The sequence below is a fragment of the Opisthocomus hoazin genome, chromosome 4 (assembly GCF_030867145.1).
Source record: "Opisthocomus hoazin isolate bOpiHoa1 chromosome 4, bOpiHoa1.hap1, whole genome shotgun sequence".
NCBI lineage: Eukaryota > Metazoa > Chordata > Aves > Opisthocomiformes > Opisthocomidae > Opisthocomus > Opisthocomus hoazin.
The window spans coordinates 89,798,643-89,814,157 of record NC_134417.1 but is presented as its reverse complement, the minus strand read 5'-3'; the positions used below and the strand labels follow the sequence as shown (position 1 = coordinate 89,814,157).

Below are 15,515 nucleotides of genomic sequence, written 5' to 3'. Positions count from 1 at the left end.
CTGTCAGAGACGTGTTTTATGGAACAGTTTTTGTTAACCCTGAATGTATGGAAATAGTGAAAAATATTGCAAGAAATTGTGGTTTTATTTCTTAAGGACAACTGTGTGGGGTTGATGCAAGGGACTGGACAGTCATAAAGACTGTGTACTTTCTTTCATGTGTAGTTTTATATTAACAGGTATTTCACTGAACAAAGTTGAAAAAAGCCACTTTTCTGACAGCTTTGTACAATTCAGTCTATGGGATCTTTCTTATGGTGCTAGAATGGCAACGCAGGCTGTCAGGCAGCCCCAGCCTAGGGCAAGAGTGACCTGCAGAGGACAATGGAGATAGATCGGAATCAGCAACTCTGGATTGGGACCTGCTTAGGTCAGTATTGGGAACATGGAGAAAAGAGGTAGGGACGCAGAAGCCAGGATGTGGGTCCTAGAATTGGCTGGTTTTAAGCATAGCCCAAGATCTAGCCACAGCCCAGCAGTGAGGTGCGTATCAGAAATGAGAAGCAAGCGAACAGCTGCCTGGCCCAGGAAGGAGAAGCACATGGGATCCAGGCCTCAGTACGGTTTGAGTGAACAGGGCAACACACCGAGTAGGTTCCTAGCCAACCTGTCTAGCAGGCAGCCAGGGGTTGCCTGGAGAAGATTTAATAAAGATTGATTCTTGGACCTCAGCACTTTGGTGAATAATAGGAGACAGAGAAAGAGGTACAGAAAAACAGAACTGTGTACCTTGAATGTCCTTTTATACTCCTGTAGTCCAGCAAGCGTTAAACCTGCTCAGTATGTCTAGGGAAAGTTGTGTTCAGAAGTACTGTAGACATGAGTGAGAGGGTCTGTGTAAGAGCGGGCACAAAGGTGTGGGCAAGACTATAATAATCTTTATCGGTATGCCTAAAGGAGTACGCCTTGGGCTAGAAATACACAGAAATGTTTTTCTAAACTGAAGAAGTCTGGAGGACTTCTAAACTTCTAAAAGGTTCTGTTCCTGCCTTTGTTTTTGACATGTTATGTGACCTGGGTGAATGACTTGAGGTTTTTAGCAGATAGGAAATCAATACAGAAAGAGAGCATAATTAGACTGCTTGAGCTTCTCATAAAGCATTTTAGGACTTCTTGGCAAAGGAAAACAATAGAAAGCTGAGCAAAGTTTCTTGTGTGCTTGAAAGCCTAAAGAAACATCAGGTTGGTGAGCTAGACAGAGCTGAGGTCAGAAATATTTTTCTAGGGGAATATCTCTTGCCTAAAGGATTATTTATCTGCCTTCCCAGACTCTCCTATAAGTGAATTATAATTCTACATGAATGTCAATAAAATCTCAACCATGACATCTAAGAAGATCTCTCTCTTTACACAAAGCTTGGCTTTCAGGACGATGTTGACTGATGTACAAAGTAATAAGCGTTGGTTGACTAACTGTTCTTTCCCTTCATTTTTGTCAGAATCACTCTCATTCATGAATAAAGTATGTGGAGAGATATCTTTCTTTCCAATCTCATGGACGTCTGACTACTGTTACAATTATACCACTGTCACTTACAGTTTCTAGAAATAGCAAGCAGCGACCTGGTGCAGTGTGAGTCCTACCGGGCTCTAGCTTGTCACTGCAACAATCAGAAGAAACCCGCCAAACAGGAAGGATGGCACATGAATAAATAATTTATAGCCTTGTGATTCAGTCCCTAATTTTAGATGCTTGCTTGTTTTCTGAGACTTTGAAAAAGGGCTAAGATTAGTATATACATGAAGTGATATATTTATGCAACACAGGTTTTTTTTTTTCTGTCTCATTTGGTCTCAATCCTATGAAATCTGAGCAGCCAATTTAAGGAATTTATATCATGCAGTTCCTGTTGGATTTACTAGGGATCATGGCGGATAAGTACCCAACAGAAAAATTTTTGCATAGTACCAAGCATTGGTATTTTGCATTATTTTGAGCATTGAATGAATAAAAATTATTTGGAGAAGACACTGGGAGAATCTGGCAATGTCCCAGTCATTAGGACACTCTGAAAGGAAGGAATCCACTGAACTGGGTTCAAGTTCCTCCTGAAGTCTGACAGTGGAAGGACCAGAGTCGAAGGACTTCATATTCTGAGTAGTTTATGGGCTACAATGTTCAACACTGGAGTGTTTTGTTTTGTTTTACTCCTGTGTTGTTTGAATTTTTCTAAAATTTTTCTTTTGGGGGCATAAAACCTGAGTCAAATTTACCAGAGTTTGCCAGACAAGTGATTCTTCTTGTCTCAAAGCTGTGTAATTCAAAAATCAGTTATCCAGCTCAGAAAATGTCTCAGTGCCAGGCTTAAAGCTGGACGATAAGACAGGTTTTCTCCACTGTCCCTTCTGATTTCAAAGGCCAGCATCTCATGGAACTTATTTTAGTGTTGCAAACCAAGGGAAAAACCTCACTTATTTGTGCTTGCTTTCCACTGGCAAACTTAGCATAAATACCTCAGTGTTGGGGGTGCCGTTGCCTGGCTGCTATACAGACTGCTTTGCTGTGCCCTGAAGGCACTGTAGGAAGGAACTGGTAAGATGTGCTGCACAAGGCTAGTTGCAGGTTGATATTCTAAAATTACAAAGTTGAACTTTGCCTATGGTAGATATGCAGGCCTAACCTACCCCGAAAAGGAAGGCTGGTTATTCAACTTGGTCAGAGGGCAATACAGAGGCAAAAGGAGTTTAACAGTTGTCTTAAAAAAGCGGGGTGGGTTAAGTTGTGTGGGATATCAGCAAAAAAAATCCCAGTGGAGAGATGTAACAGTCTATCTGAAGTAGTTTTACAAAGGAATTACTAGAAATCTGGACTGAACAAATCTTGTTGGTGGGGAGATGGACGACTTGACCCACTGTGCTCTTTCAGTTGTTTGCTGCATGTGTGATTCTCAGGGATTGCCATAGCCACTGCTCACTCCAGTTTCCAAAACATTGTATTTTCTAGGGAGTTTTTTCAGTGGAGGTTCTGGTTTTCTGGTTGATAGACCCTTCATTTCAGCTTGGCTGACAGCTAACGTGGATCAGCAAGCTGTCAAAGCAGTCAGATACCCTTAGCTATGCATAGCTCGGAACTTAACAGACTGTGTTTTATTTATTTATTCTTTTGCCTATTTATTCCCTTCGCTCCAGTAGCAGATAAACTTGTCTCAAGATTGTAAGGCCAGTCCATGTTAGTAGGATTCAAGATGAAAGGCGTAAGTAGTTGGAGAAGGCAGATTTCCATTTTAACGATAACTGGAAATGTAAACCTTGTCAGAAAGTCATCTACATGAGACACAGCAAGATGACTAAAATCTTTTTGAACATCAGCTTAGTTCTAGTTGTCAAGGACAAGATCACTTACGGTAGTGCTTGCATGCAATATCTGGAATTGTCTTTCATCCACTAATGATTGGAAAAATGTGCTTAACTTCCTCCTGAGAATTACCTCCATTTGCCTTTGTCCTGTGCTCCTGTCTCTTGTTTGTTTCATGCTTTTAATGGACTTTTACTGACTAAATACAAGCCTGCCACCAGGCCAACCTATACAGATTGAGTTACCTCTACCTATAAGGCCTTATGTTCTTCAACAGGGTCAGTAAAAAAAAAAAAAGTAGAAAAAGCCACTCATCAAATTCATCAGATACTCCTCTTTGCATATTCCATTTGGAAATGCAACATCATCTGCTGTTAGAAATGAAATGAAGGTCCAGGTTTTACCTCTCAAACTGATGTAAAACATAGAACCTAAGCTGTGTTTTAAAGTTGTTCCAGAGCATAAGTGTCCTGTTAATCACAGAATCACAGGATGGTTAAGGTTGGAAGGGACTGCTGGAGGTTATCTGGTCCAACCCCCGCGCTGAAACAGGGCCACCTAGAGCCAGTTGCCTAGGGCCACGTCCAGACAGCTTTTCACAGAATCACACAGAATCACAGAATAGTAGGGGTTGGAAGGGACCTCTGTGGGTCATCTAGTCCAACCCCCCTGCCGAAGCAGGGTCACCTACAGCAGGCTGCACAGGACCTTGTCCGGGCGGGTCTTGAATATCTCCAGAGAAGGAGACTCCACAACCTCCCTGGGCAGCCTGTTCCAGTGCTCCGTCACCCTCAGAAGGAAGAAGTTCTTCCTCATGTTCAGACGGAACTTCCTGTGCCTCAGTTTGTGCCCATTGCCTCTTGTCCTGTCACCGGGCACCATTGAAAAGAGCTTGGCCCCATCCTCCTGACACCCACCCTTCAGATATTTGTAGGCATTTATAAGGTCCCCTCGCAGCCTTCTCTTCTTCAGGCTGAACAAGCCCAGTTCCCTCAACCTCTCCTCGTAGGGAACATGTTCCAGTCCCCTCACCATCCTCATAGCCCTCCGCTGGACTCTCTCCAGTAGCTGTTCATCTTTCTTGAACTGGGGAGCCCAGAACTGGACAGCGTACTCCAGATGAGGCCTCACCAGGGCAGTGTAGAGGGGAAGCAGAACCTCCCTCGTCCTGCTGGCCACACTCTTCTTGATGCACCCCAGGATCCCATTGGCTTTCTTGGCAGCCAGGGCACACATATTTTAAGTATCTCCAAAGAGAAAGACTCCACAGCCTCCCTGGGCAACATAACCTATTCCAGTGCTCAGTCACTCTCACAGTAAAAAGGCGTTTCCTGATGTTCACCTGCAACCTTCAGTACTTTAGTTTGTGCCAATGGCCTCTGGTCCTGTCACTGGGCACCACTGAATAGAGCCTGGCTCCGTCTTCTTTGAACTGTCCCTTCAGGTGTTTACATACATGAGAAGATCCCCTCTAAACCTTTGCTTTTCCAGGCTGAACTGTCTTGGCTGTCTCAACCTCTTCTCATATGTGAAGTGCTTCAGTCCCTTCATTATCACTGCGGCTGTCCGTTGAGCTCTCTCCAGTACACCCATGTCTCTCTTTTACTGGGAAGCCCAGAACTGGACGCAGTGTTCCAGATGTGGCCCCACCAGTGCTGAGCAGAGGGGAAGGATCACCTCCCTCAGCCTGCTGGCCATGCTTTGCCTAATGTAGCCCAGGATACCATTTGCCTTCTTTGCAGCAAGGACGTGCTTCTGGCTCATGTTCAACCTCGTGTCCACCAGGACCCCCAGGTCCTTTTCTGCCAAGCTGCTTTCCAGCTGGGTGGCCCTCAGCATATACTGATGCATGGGGTTGTTCTTCCCCAGATGCAGGACTTTGCAGTTCTCTTTGTTGAACTTCATGAGATCCCTGTCAACCCATTTCCCCAGCCTGTCAAGGTCCCTTTTACGTGACAATCCCTTTTACATCACCTTAGAGCCCATGAGAACTGCAAATGATGGTACTCCTAATGTCTTTGTATATGTGCATCTATGTTGTGTATGGAGCTGGAATATTGGCTGGTGTGTCGAATCAAGGTCTGGCATTGGGCTGCCAAAACAGCAGCCACCGCTACCGAGCAGGAATAGTAGTGGAAGGTATTGGAGTACACTGTCTGAGGGACTCCAGTTGCTGCGTTTGGGAATATTGCCATTGCTGTCATTGGCTTTATTGATAGAATACGACTATGATCAGCATGGCTGAGTCGGCCCTTAGAAGAAATATGAAAATACACGTTATACGGGCTGGCCTGGAGGGGCTGAAATACATCTTCTGGAAGCTAAGCAACCTGAGGTACAGGCTGAGCACTACTGGGTATTTCTTTCTGTTCAGGGAGTTCCCTTTTACGTCCTTGCCTGTCCTCTGGACAGAGAGTTAAGCAGAAGCAATCAAGTGCCACAAATGTTGCTAATAGTCTACAACAAAAGGAACTCAGCAGTTTCAAAGTCAAAGAGGAGGCCGTAGACCGCAGCATAGACATGAATATTGGATGATGTATCAAAAGCTATGTGTATAATCACTGCATGTTGCTTGTGTCATCATGAGTCATCTACTGCTTGTTACTCATTTGAGTGAAGATTAAATCTGCTTGTCCAGTTGTATTATATGAGTGCAAGTGCGCACAGAGCACAAATAACCACAGGTTACAACCACCAAAAATCCTTATTTTGTGTGTCTGTTCTTTAGAACAAAGGCAGTAAGGAATGAGAAATTATAAGAAGAGAGAGTATACCAAGTTCTTCAGTATGCCATTTGTCTAAGGAAATGAAGATTGGCACAATATCTTTTTTAACTAGGAAAAAATGAAATAGTGCTGATAGCTCTCATTAGCTATTGTTGCCCTAGAAAGATCGTGTAACTGTTCTTTTCTTCCTGATTGCTCATTGTTTGTTTCTACAATGGAGTTCTCCATCATGACTCTTCCATTTTCTCCTGACTTTTCATGACAATTGTTAAGAAAAACTGAACATAATCCAATCTCTTTCTATACATAGTGCTTTAAAGTAAAGGGCAAGAATGCTTCTAGCACAAAGCACATTAATCCCAATTCTCACTGAGAAAAGGAGATGAGCAGGAATATTCTTCAGCATATTCAATCACCAAAGAGATCATAGAAGATCTTGGTAAGATCAGCGACTGTTGGTTTCCCTCTTCTCTTGCTTTACATCCTCTGAAGCTGGGTGACACATGTCTTCCATTGCTGTCTCTGGTAGAACCAATGTATCTGTCATCTTTCTGGCATCTCTGCTGCTTTGATCACTGCTACAACTCTGCAAGTCCCAGTGACTCAGCCTGTCACTGAGTCCAGTGTCTTAGTTCTTCATCTTCTCTGTGCTGCATTTGACAGTAAGTAGGGGTGCTATGAAGCAGCTGTTTGCTGCTATGAAAAAGACCAAGATGATTGTTTGAAGTTGCCATTATTTTGTCCAGGGTCTTCTGTGCAGAGACATACAAGCGCACACAGATGTGACTGCACGCAGTGAGCCTCTGTCCAGTCAATTGGTCCAATGTCCCCAAGAAATGCTGGGCTCACTTGCTGTATGCCATGGCATTCCTCTCTGCATGAACAAAAGCTGCTTCTTCCGGATGCCTGCAGTGAGGCTCTTGCTCTCTAATATTACCTCACTCACTGAATCAGATATTTCTCCTTTAAAGCACTGGGTATAAGATCTGTGTTATGTTATTAAAATAGATATATGAAAATACATTCAGTATTATTGGAAACTTGTTTCCATGTGGCTATTAGAACTAATACTGTAAGGTATTTGGAAGAAAGAAAGAAGGCCTTTGCTTTGGGGTGTAGATTACATATGACTAGTAGAGTTTGGAATGAGACATTCCCAGAAGTCAGATCCACTTGCTGCTTTTGTTTCCGAGAAGTGGCTGATGTTGAAGAAGACTCTGGACTAGAGAAATGCAGAGTTTGGTTTCATCCTCCTTTTGTTCAGATACTCACCATGTAAGAGTCTGGGATGATAGCTCATAAACGTGTATCACTGTTTCTCAAAGATGATGTGGGTGTTGTATAGGATTCCTGCATTTGCACTGAAAGAGAGCTCAGAGGCAGGCTTTAGGGCTCCTGATATTTGAAGTGGAGGGGTTACACATCAAAATGAAGGTGGAAGTGGATGGCATTCATTACACTCAATCTTGCTTTGCTGATCAAGATCTGTTCTCTGATAAGTCTTTTGAACAAGAAACATGAGACGCTTATTTATCCTTCCGAAAAGAAGGTTTTCATGAGCAGGGAAGATGTAGTGCAGGAGACAGAGGCATCGTGCTCTGATAAGGTAGAATACATGGTTTGTGATGGTTCACAGCTCTGCCACGGTCCTGCCCAGTCATTTTCAGGAAGTCATGTACACTTCTATTTCTGTACTTGTAGAATGGAATGAAGAATGAGAAGATCAGAGGAAGAAGTTAGTGTGGATGTGGGGAGCACTCCTAATATTTGCTTTCTTTCTCAACTAAGAGAAATCTTTGAAGGGAGCCTTGAAGTGAAAAGGGTCTTCTTTCCCTACTTTTGACACTCCCCGTCTCTTTCACCCAACTTCAAGATTTTTTTTGTTTTTTTCATTTCTCATCTAGAGGGAAGTCGGAAAATGAAGTCATTTTCCTTTTGGGGTGATGAAGAACTCCTTGATTCCAACATGCCTTTCCCTCTCCAATACTTATGTAGACCCAGCTGGACATTCTAAGTATCTCATAGTGTTGATTGTGTTTGTGGGCTCCACACCTGAGCTGGAAAGATATGATGAGGGAAAGGAAGAGTCAGACTCAATAAAACAGGGATTTCTTATGAACGCTATACTGGAAGAGGGTTTCCATATCCAGCTAAGCACTGAAGCTTCCTACTAAGTGTCTGGAGAGTCAGATGTTTGCTACAGAGACTCAAATCAGTAACCATTCTGCACAGAGAGCTTTAGCACTGGCCAAAAGAAGCGGCCAAGTGTAAGGGCTTTCAGGGATGTAACTCAGATCCAACCACCTGAATCCCACTCAGACCTGGTCTCAGAGGCAGGGGTTATAAGATGCCCTAAAACATATTTAGCTTGGGAGGTTGAATAATAATAAATGGAGCAGTGAGGAAACAAGTCTAATCACCTGTTTAGACTTCAGGGGAAAATTGCACAAAAAAGTTGCACAGAAAATGGCAGTCTATACAGTTCTTCAGTAAGAAAGAAAGGAAAGTATGTGAATTTGTCTGTAAACTAGTAACAGAAGTGGAAACCGAGGTCCTTAACCTTTAGCACAAGTTTCTGTAGCACACCCAAAGGTTACTAGTCATTTTATTTTATTTTATTTGGCCTTGTCACTCCAGGAAGAAACAATGAAAAAGTGCAAATAGACAACAGCAGTATGAAATTGAGTGCTCTGTACAGATATGGTGTAATCTGGAGCGTCTAGGTGAACTGTTCCTTGTTGTTTTCCATGTGAACTTTCCATATCTGTAGGAAAAAGCACCTTTTCAAAAGTCTTTCTGCCTTTTTTCAATAGCTGTTTTCAACAGCACTTTTAGAAACATTCAATTTGATGCTTTTATTTGACATCTTATTTTCCTGATGGCTGGGTGCTGAACTAGAGCTGAATGACCATGGCAGAGGCCCAAGAAGAAATTGGGTAAAGGGCAGTAAGAACATTGCGAAGAGTTCATTAGGAAGTTGTTTATATGCGGCCTTTGGGGATCTTTCTGAATTTCCTGTTTTATTTTAATTCTCTTGTTTCTAAGAAGGTTCATAATAAGCATGGAAAAACACTGTTGCATAGGATTGGATGTGCTTTTGATGGGTGCGGGAAGGTGGTTTGTACAGCACAACTGCATAGTTTTCTCTCTGAGTTCATTGGGACGCGGAGTGCTTGCCAGAAAATGGACTCCCCTCCTCGGCCCCACTGCTACTACACGCAGTTCCCAGCGCTCCTCAGGGTGACATTGCAATTGGACATGAAATCTCTTTGCTTCAGTAAAGTAATTAGTGATTTTCACTCACATTCTGGAAGAACTGGCATCTTGGAAAAAGATCAGAAGTGGTTTCATTTTCACAGAGGGGGGGTGAATGTCTCCTGACCCAGGTGTACGCAGTTCTGAAATCTGTTCAGAGACGTCCTTGTGTGGCCTCCCCAGCCTGCCCGCCCTGGGGTGAGGACATGTGATTATCTTGCTCCTTCTTCAGGTTCTTTGCAGAAGTTTTACCAATAATGTTGTTGCAGAGGAAGACTCTAGAAAATCAATATCTCTGGAAATGTTGCATCTAGTTTACAGTGGGATAAATGGGAGGGGAGCAGAGCAAGAAGTTTACTGCACACACACCATTCTTCTAGGTGGAACATGAAGAACCTAAACTTTTCTGCCTATTTCTGAATACATCATTTAACAGCTTTTTAAAAGACTGTATTAACATTAAGCTTTCTTTTGCAATGCTTTTCTCATACCTTTGCTGTCATCTGAACCCATATGCTGTAAGAGAACATTATCGATATGTATCTTTAAATACTTGTTGTTTCTAGATGTGTTTATGTCCTTTATTTCTCTTCTTCCCTCCTCACCAGGCTATTCTAGTCCTCACAGAGGTGGGATAAGCTGATTTGCCTTGTGAATAATCTGTTCTGTAACCTTTTCTTATATCTGTGAAATTGCTAGGCTGGTTAAAGTCCAGCACAGAGTGTTCATCTCTCTTTTGTTTTGTTCTGTACCAGGAAATGCCTACAGAGAATGCCTGGGCAATGGGACATGGGCTTCCAAGATCAACTACTCTCAGTGCGAGCCTATTCTGGATGACAAGGTCTGTATTTTTCCCTTTATTCTCTCAACGACTTTTCTCAGCATACATGAATGCAAAGCTAAGCTTAAGGTTAACAGACTAGTTTGGGACTTCTGAGACAGATTCCATTTCTGTCTCTGCAACAAATCCTCCCTGTGAATCCAGGAAAATCACTTATCCTCTCTCCATATCCCCTACTCACATGCTTTTTTTAAAAAGGTTGCTTTATTACACTCTGTCCCTGATGATGTGTGTTTATGCAGATCCTTCCTAGCTTTGTTCAGAGCCTACAGCTGCTACCGTAAATGTTAGTAATAATAACAAGACCAAAAGCTTCTTTGGCACTGAAAAACATGCTTTCACCAGCTGATTCCACCCTGTACCTATCAGTTCTGAGGCTTCATCAACAACAGGCCTTTCCAGATCTCAGTGTCTGTTTTCCCTCAGCAAATATGTACAGAGGCAGCAGCAGAAAAATACATAAAAAGCACTCGAGTCCCAGCTGTCTTTGAAAGATTGAGCCAGTCTTGCATTATATAGGAGTTTACAGAATGAAATTAGCATACAGGGTTAAGCTCCTTCAGAAAGGCTGCAAGCAATTATGCAAAGTCGTTTTCTTGTCAAATGTCTCAGCTTTTTTTGGGGACCTCACAGACATTCATCCTCACATAGTTTAAACCTTCAAGCCTTTCACGCCATGCTCTCTTTCTCTTCCTCCTGTTTGCATGCTGTGGTGGGACGCAAGCACACATAGGCTTTGTGATGTCTCTCTGCCAGGGATGACTCCCCTCTGAGAACCAGAGTGAAGCGCAGCAGCTCAGGCCTGTTTAGGTTTTGGGGTTCATTCCACTCATTCTGTCATTGGAGTTGTGCCATGCCAGTTGCAAACAGGGAGGAGGAAGATGAGGTCTCACCTACTGAGGGCTGCTTGCAGAGCTAATCCGGATTTAGTACTCGAGAGCTATCTGGACTAGTGCTGTACCCAAAACTGTCGTGATGTGCTTTGGCTGTGGCCCAGCATCCATCCTGTAAGATCCATGTTGTTGCTGAGTGTGGGCTTTGACAAGTGAGTTTTAGAAACCAGATATCTACACACCAGCTGATGAGGAGTGCCTACTCTTACCCACTGGCTAGGTAATTTGGTGGTAGTCCACTCCCCCACACCTCCATTTGCTACAGGCTTCTAGAAGGTAAGAAAAAATGCACCAGTACATGACTGCCATCCAGAGGGACTGATACACATTCATGGTGGCCTAGCATAGTGGAGAGGCTCCCATGGCAATGTGAGCTGATCTACGTTGGGACCACCCCAGTGCAGACCCTCCTTACTTTTCTTTCCCACTTGAAATGGAAAACTAATTTTTTTGCTGGGTCATTTTTCATAGGAATCAGTTCCCTAAACCATCTTATTGCATTATTGCAAGAGTGCTGGGGCCGAGCAAGAGGAGTGAAAGAGTGGCTGGGGCTGAGGGGGGACAGCAGACCATGGTAGCAGACCCTCTCTGACTGAAATGGTTTTGCACTTCTGTGAAACCATCCTCTTGAAAATGAGCAGGAGGAGTTGGGGCTGTAGTAGCAGGTGCTGATTTAGAGAATGGGGAACAAAGCTGGGCAAAGACTCAGAACCTTTGACCTGGTTTAGCTGGTATGGGGCACCTGAGCTGGCAGTAGCAGTCTGCTGTACCAGCTCAGCAAAACGCTGAGCAAATGCATGAGCAAATACAGAAGAGTGTTGTCTGAAGAAGCTGGAGAAGTGTTGTGACTAGAAGACAGGATTATTTCCTTTACACTGTTTTTGCTTTTAAAAACATTGCAGCTATGGTGATAACTTAAAACTTCTTAAATAGCATGTTCCTTAAACAGAGGAAAGTGCAGATGTTCCTCCACGCTTGTTTGCAAAAGCTCAAAACCTCATTTATTAGATCTTTAAAGATTTGCAACAAGCTTTGCAAATATTAATATTTGTGAATATTTTTGAAATCTCTACATAATGCTCAGTGTTACAGATGAATACTTGGGTTGCTTTGGGATCTCAAAAAAAAAAAAAAAATCCCCACAGATTTCCGTAATCCTCCATTTTGATTAAAGGTGAGATGCAAGCACACATGTGGGTCTATTGTTATTTATTGACTGATCCTATCTGCTAAGCATCAGCCAGGAGGTATGCCCTGTGTTTTGTGTTTATTTTTAGTATAGAAAACAACATTGCTTTCAAGCTTAGCCTCTCACAGTCAGAGTGCTAAAGAATCGCGTGGTTGGACTTCAGATGCGATGACTGATACACGGGACAGGAACAGGACTTTTAAAGATCAGTCCGATGTCCAGTGCTGCATGCTTTATGACAGAGTGTTGGTAATGTAGCAAGGGAAATTTTAGGCTTTTTCAGCTGTGGGTCAGGCTTAGGGGACATAAGCTCCTGTAACACACACTCACTAGATTCCATTAATACATCATTGCTTTACTTGCGGTCAAGCCCTGTGGCAGTAGCTGATACAGCTGTGCTCTGGGACTGCTTCGCCCCTAGATTCCCGCTTTGGCTGGGGTCTAGTTGCCTGCATGTAGTTACACAGCATAGTTTAAAATGCCCCAGTGTGTCTCCATGCACCTGGCAGGCGTGTCACGGGCCTTCTGGAATACCTGTGTCCTCCAGCAACTGGAGATCAGTCATCAGGACCAGCTGGGAAGCACAGAGTCTGCTGAGCGCACCTGAAGGGACGCTGGATGCCTACCTCTGTGTGCGCAACTGGTTCTAGCCCTTGCTTCAGGTGTTGATTCAGATGTTGGGTAGATGTGTCCTAATGTCACACTGAATCCAGTTATCTGAACAATCAGTTAGCTCCTTCTCCAGGCACAGGAATTGGGTACAGAAATCATTTTGATCCACCTGGCTGTTTGATGGTGTAATGTGTGACAAATGGAAAGCTTCTACTCAGCCTACAAGCTCCTGTGTCAAAAGGACCTTCGCTGCGTCTGGCACAAATCTGTGCTCTTGTTAGAAGACAAATGGGAGTCTCAGGCAGGAAAAAATACATCTTAGCCTCCAAAAAGAGCTATAAATTAGGAACTTTGTCTTGTCTATGTGGCTTATGGCAGCTAGATATGAGTTTGGTTCTGCTAATGTTTTGAAGTGGCTTCAAGCTGTGTAGCTGAGTTAGCACCATGCTGGTCTTAAGTTAATGTATCCTGCTTAGGAGCACAGTCACATCAGCCACAGCTACCCAGCTTCCAGCTGGCTCAGAAGAGGAAAACAGTGAACTCAGAGGCATCTTGGATGACAGAGATACTTCCCGGTTGCTTTTGAAAGTCTTTGGAGAGGAGATATGGCATCTTTAAACTGTACTGATGATGAGATCGTCCTGGCAGCAGGAAGAAATCTAAAGTGACTGAACCGGGAATGGAGTGCAGAGCCTCGCAGGAAGACGTGTGCTGTAGACACTGGCAGGACCTGTCGGGAAGTTCTGTTAGAAGAAAAAAGATCCCGGTCATCTGGAGAGCTGAGAGAGGTGGTAATTAGTTCAAATGTAATGAGGTGGTTATTAGTTCAAATCATTAGCTGATTTGGTTTGGACAGGTTAAGAAAAAGTCCTCTAAACAGAAGGACACTGTCGTTAGCCTGAGATCTGGCTGCAGGGAGCCCAGTGTACCTTAGATTTCCAAAGCTGGTGCAGCTAAAGCCATAAAGCTGTGCTTCCTCAGTTTACCTGGTAGAAGCTGGCTGGAAGATAACTCTGCACTGTCTGATGTAACATAATTGTCGTGGTATAGCATGGAAGAGGACTGCAGTGATATGACCTGCTGTGGTCCAGAGACCGAGACTAACAGTGTTCAGACCATCTCCTTTTCTGTCTCCTTTCTAATGTAATGAGCCTCCTCCTAAGCCCAAACAGGATTTAAGTCTGCGTTTTAGTGAAGTGAAACATCTTCCTGGAAGCAGAGGAATATTGGGTAACACTAGAATGTTGTCACCATTTTGAAGGTATCAGTCTTCAAGAGGATGAGGCAAAGAAGAGTTATACAAGTATTTTACATGAACTGAGCTTTGGCCAACACCTGACTGATTCTGGGCATGTGTTTTTCAGCCCTGAAGGTGTTGTCTCCAATTCTACCAGCGATGCAGATTGCATGTAGGCTGGTGGAAAGTGATCTTGCCACCCTGTCTGCTTAGTTTTTCATAGGCAATGAGGCAGTTCTTGTTTCTATGGTATTTGAATTTGCCTTCAGGAAACCTTGTTAGTGTCAACAAGAGAAAAGAAGAAGTTGTGCCTGTTTTTCCTTCGGCATCAGTGTGTCAAAGAGGAGTTTGTTGGGGTGTTTTTTCTAATTAATTTTCTCATGTTTTGAATGCTACCTTCTTAAAACTTGAGTGAAGATGAAATAGTGGTTAGGAGCCAAAGGAGGGAGCTGAAAGGTCAGAGACCTTTCAAAGAGCAAGATCCTTGGCCTGGGAGAAGCACTGTCACCTTGCAGAGGATTTCTGGCACTACATGAGCAATTCTGGAGGACGCTCTTAGTTGTATGGTTTCATTTTAGGTAGTTCTGTGGGGAGCAGAGAGTAGGACTTGATGAACCTTATGGGTCCCTTCCAACTTCAGATATTCTATGATTCTATGAGTTAAGCAGGAAACTAAAGAAGCAAGGTAGTTTACCAAGGCACTAGCTGAATAGGACCACGTTGCAGTTCAGATACACACTTAAAACTGATGTGCCTTTTCTTCCCCTGTATGTGTCCTGGTGACTTAAGGATAAATAAAACTCAGTGTGGAATTCAGATCTGGTTTCCTTTTTTTTTTCCTTCTCCTCAAGTCTATTCAGAAAACAGGTCCGTGCATTGGGAAGTTTATTTTAGGAGATTTTATAATAGACTTAAAAATACCTTACATGGTTGAATTTTGTCCAGCAACAACACGTTACTCCATGTGCTAAAGATATAGGCATGTTTCATGACAAAAATGATTCCAAGAGCGTTTGCTCTCTGGCAAAGTGCTGGAAGATGCTATCGTTGCAGAAGAATGGCACAGATTAACTACAGCTGCTGGTTCTAGTTTCATCCAAACATTCATTCACTGAAAAATTCCTTTGACTGGAATAAAATGTTGAGGGAAATTGTTAGAAAAAAGAAACAAAGGAAGTTCGACCAAAATTAGAAAACCAATGCCATTTGTGGGATTTTACTTTTATATTTTTATCACAAGAGAGGAAATTTAGGTGGTTAGTTTTCAAAGGTCTCATTCTTCTGAAGGAGGACAACATCCCAAAGTGGGGAAAGATCTGCTTAACCTGAAGAGAAACAAATGCCAAAAATAATAACTGAATAAATATTTTTCTTCAGGGGGATTTGTTCTTTAAGTAGCAAACCTCCGCCAGTTTTTAACCAGCTTCATTATTTATCTGAATAGTGTTTTTCTACTTCTTCCTATCC

At 43.1% G+C, this 15,515-nt stretch overlaps 1 protein-coding gene across 2 annotated transcripts in view; it reads left to right on the top strand.

Moving 5' to 3' along the window:
* Positions 1–15,515, top strand: part of CRHR2 (corticotropin releasing hormone receptor 2) — a 163,435-nt gene that overhangs the window by 77,657 nt on the left and 70,263 nt on the right. For both annotated transcript variants that reach the window (XM_075419851.1, XM_075419852.1), the window contains one exon: positions 10,032–10,117. In XM_075419851.1, the coding sequence (XP_075275966.1) occupies positions 10,032–10,117 (86 nt within the window). The remainder of the gene's footprint in view (positions 1–10,031; positions 10,118–15,515) is intronic.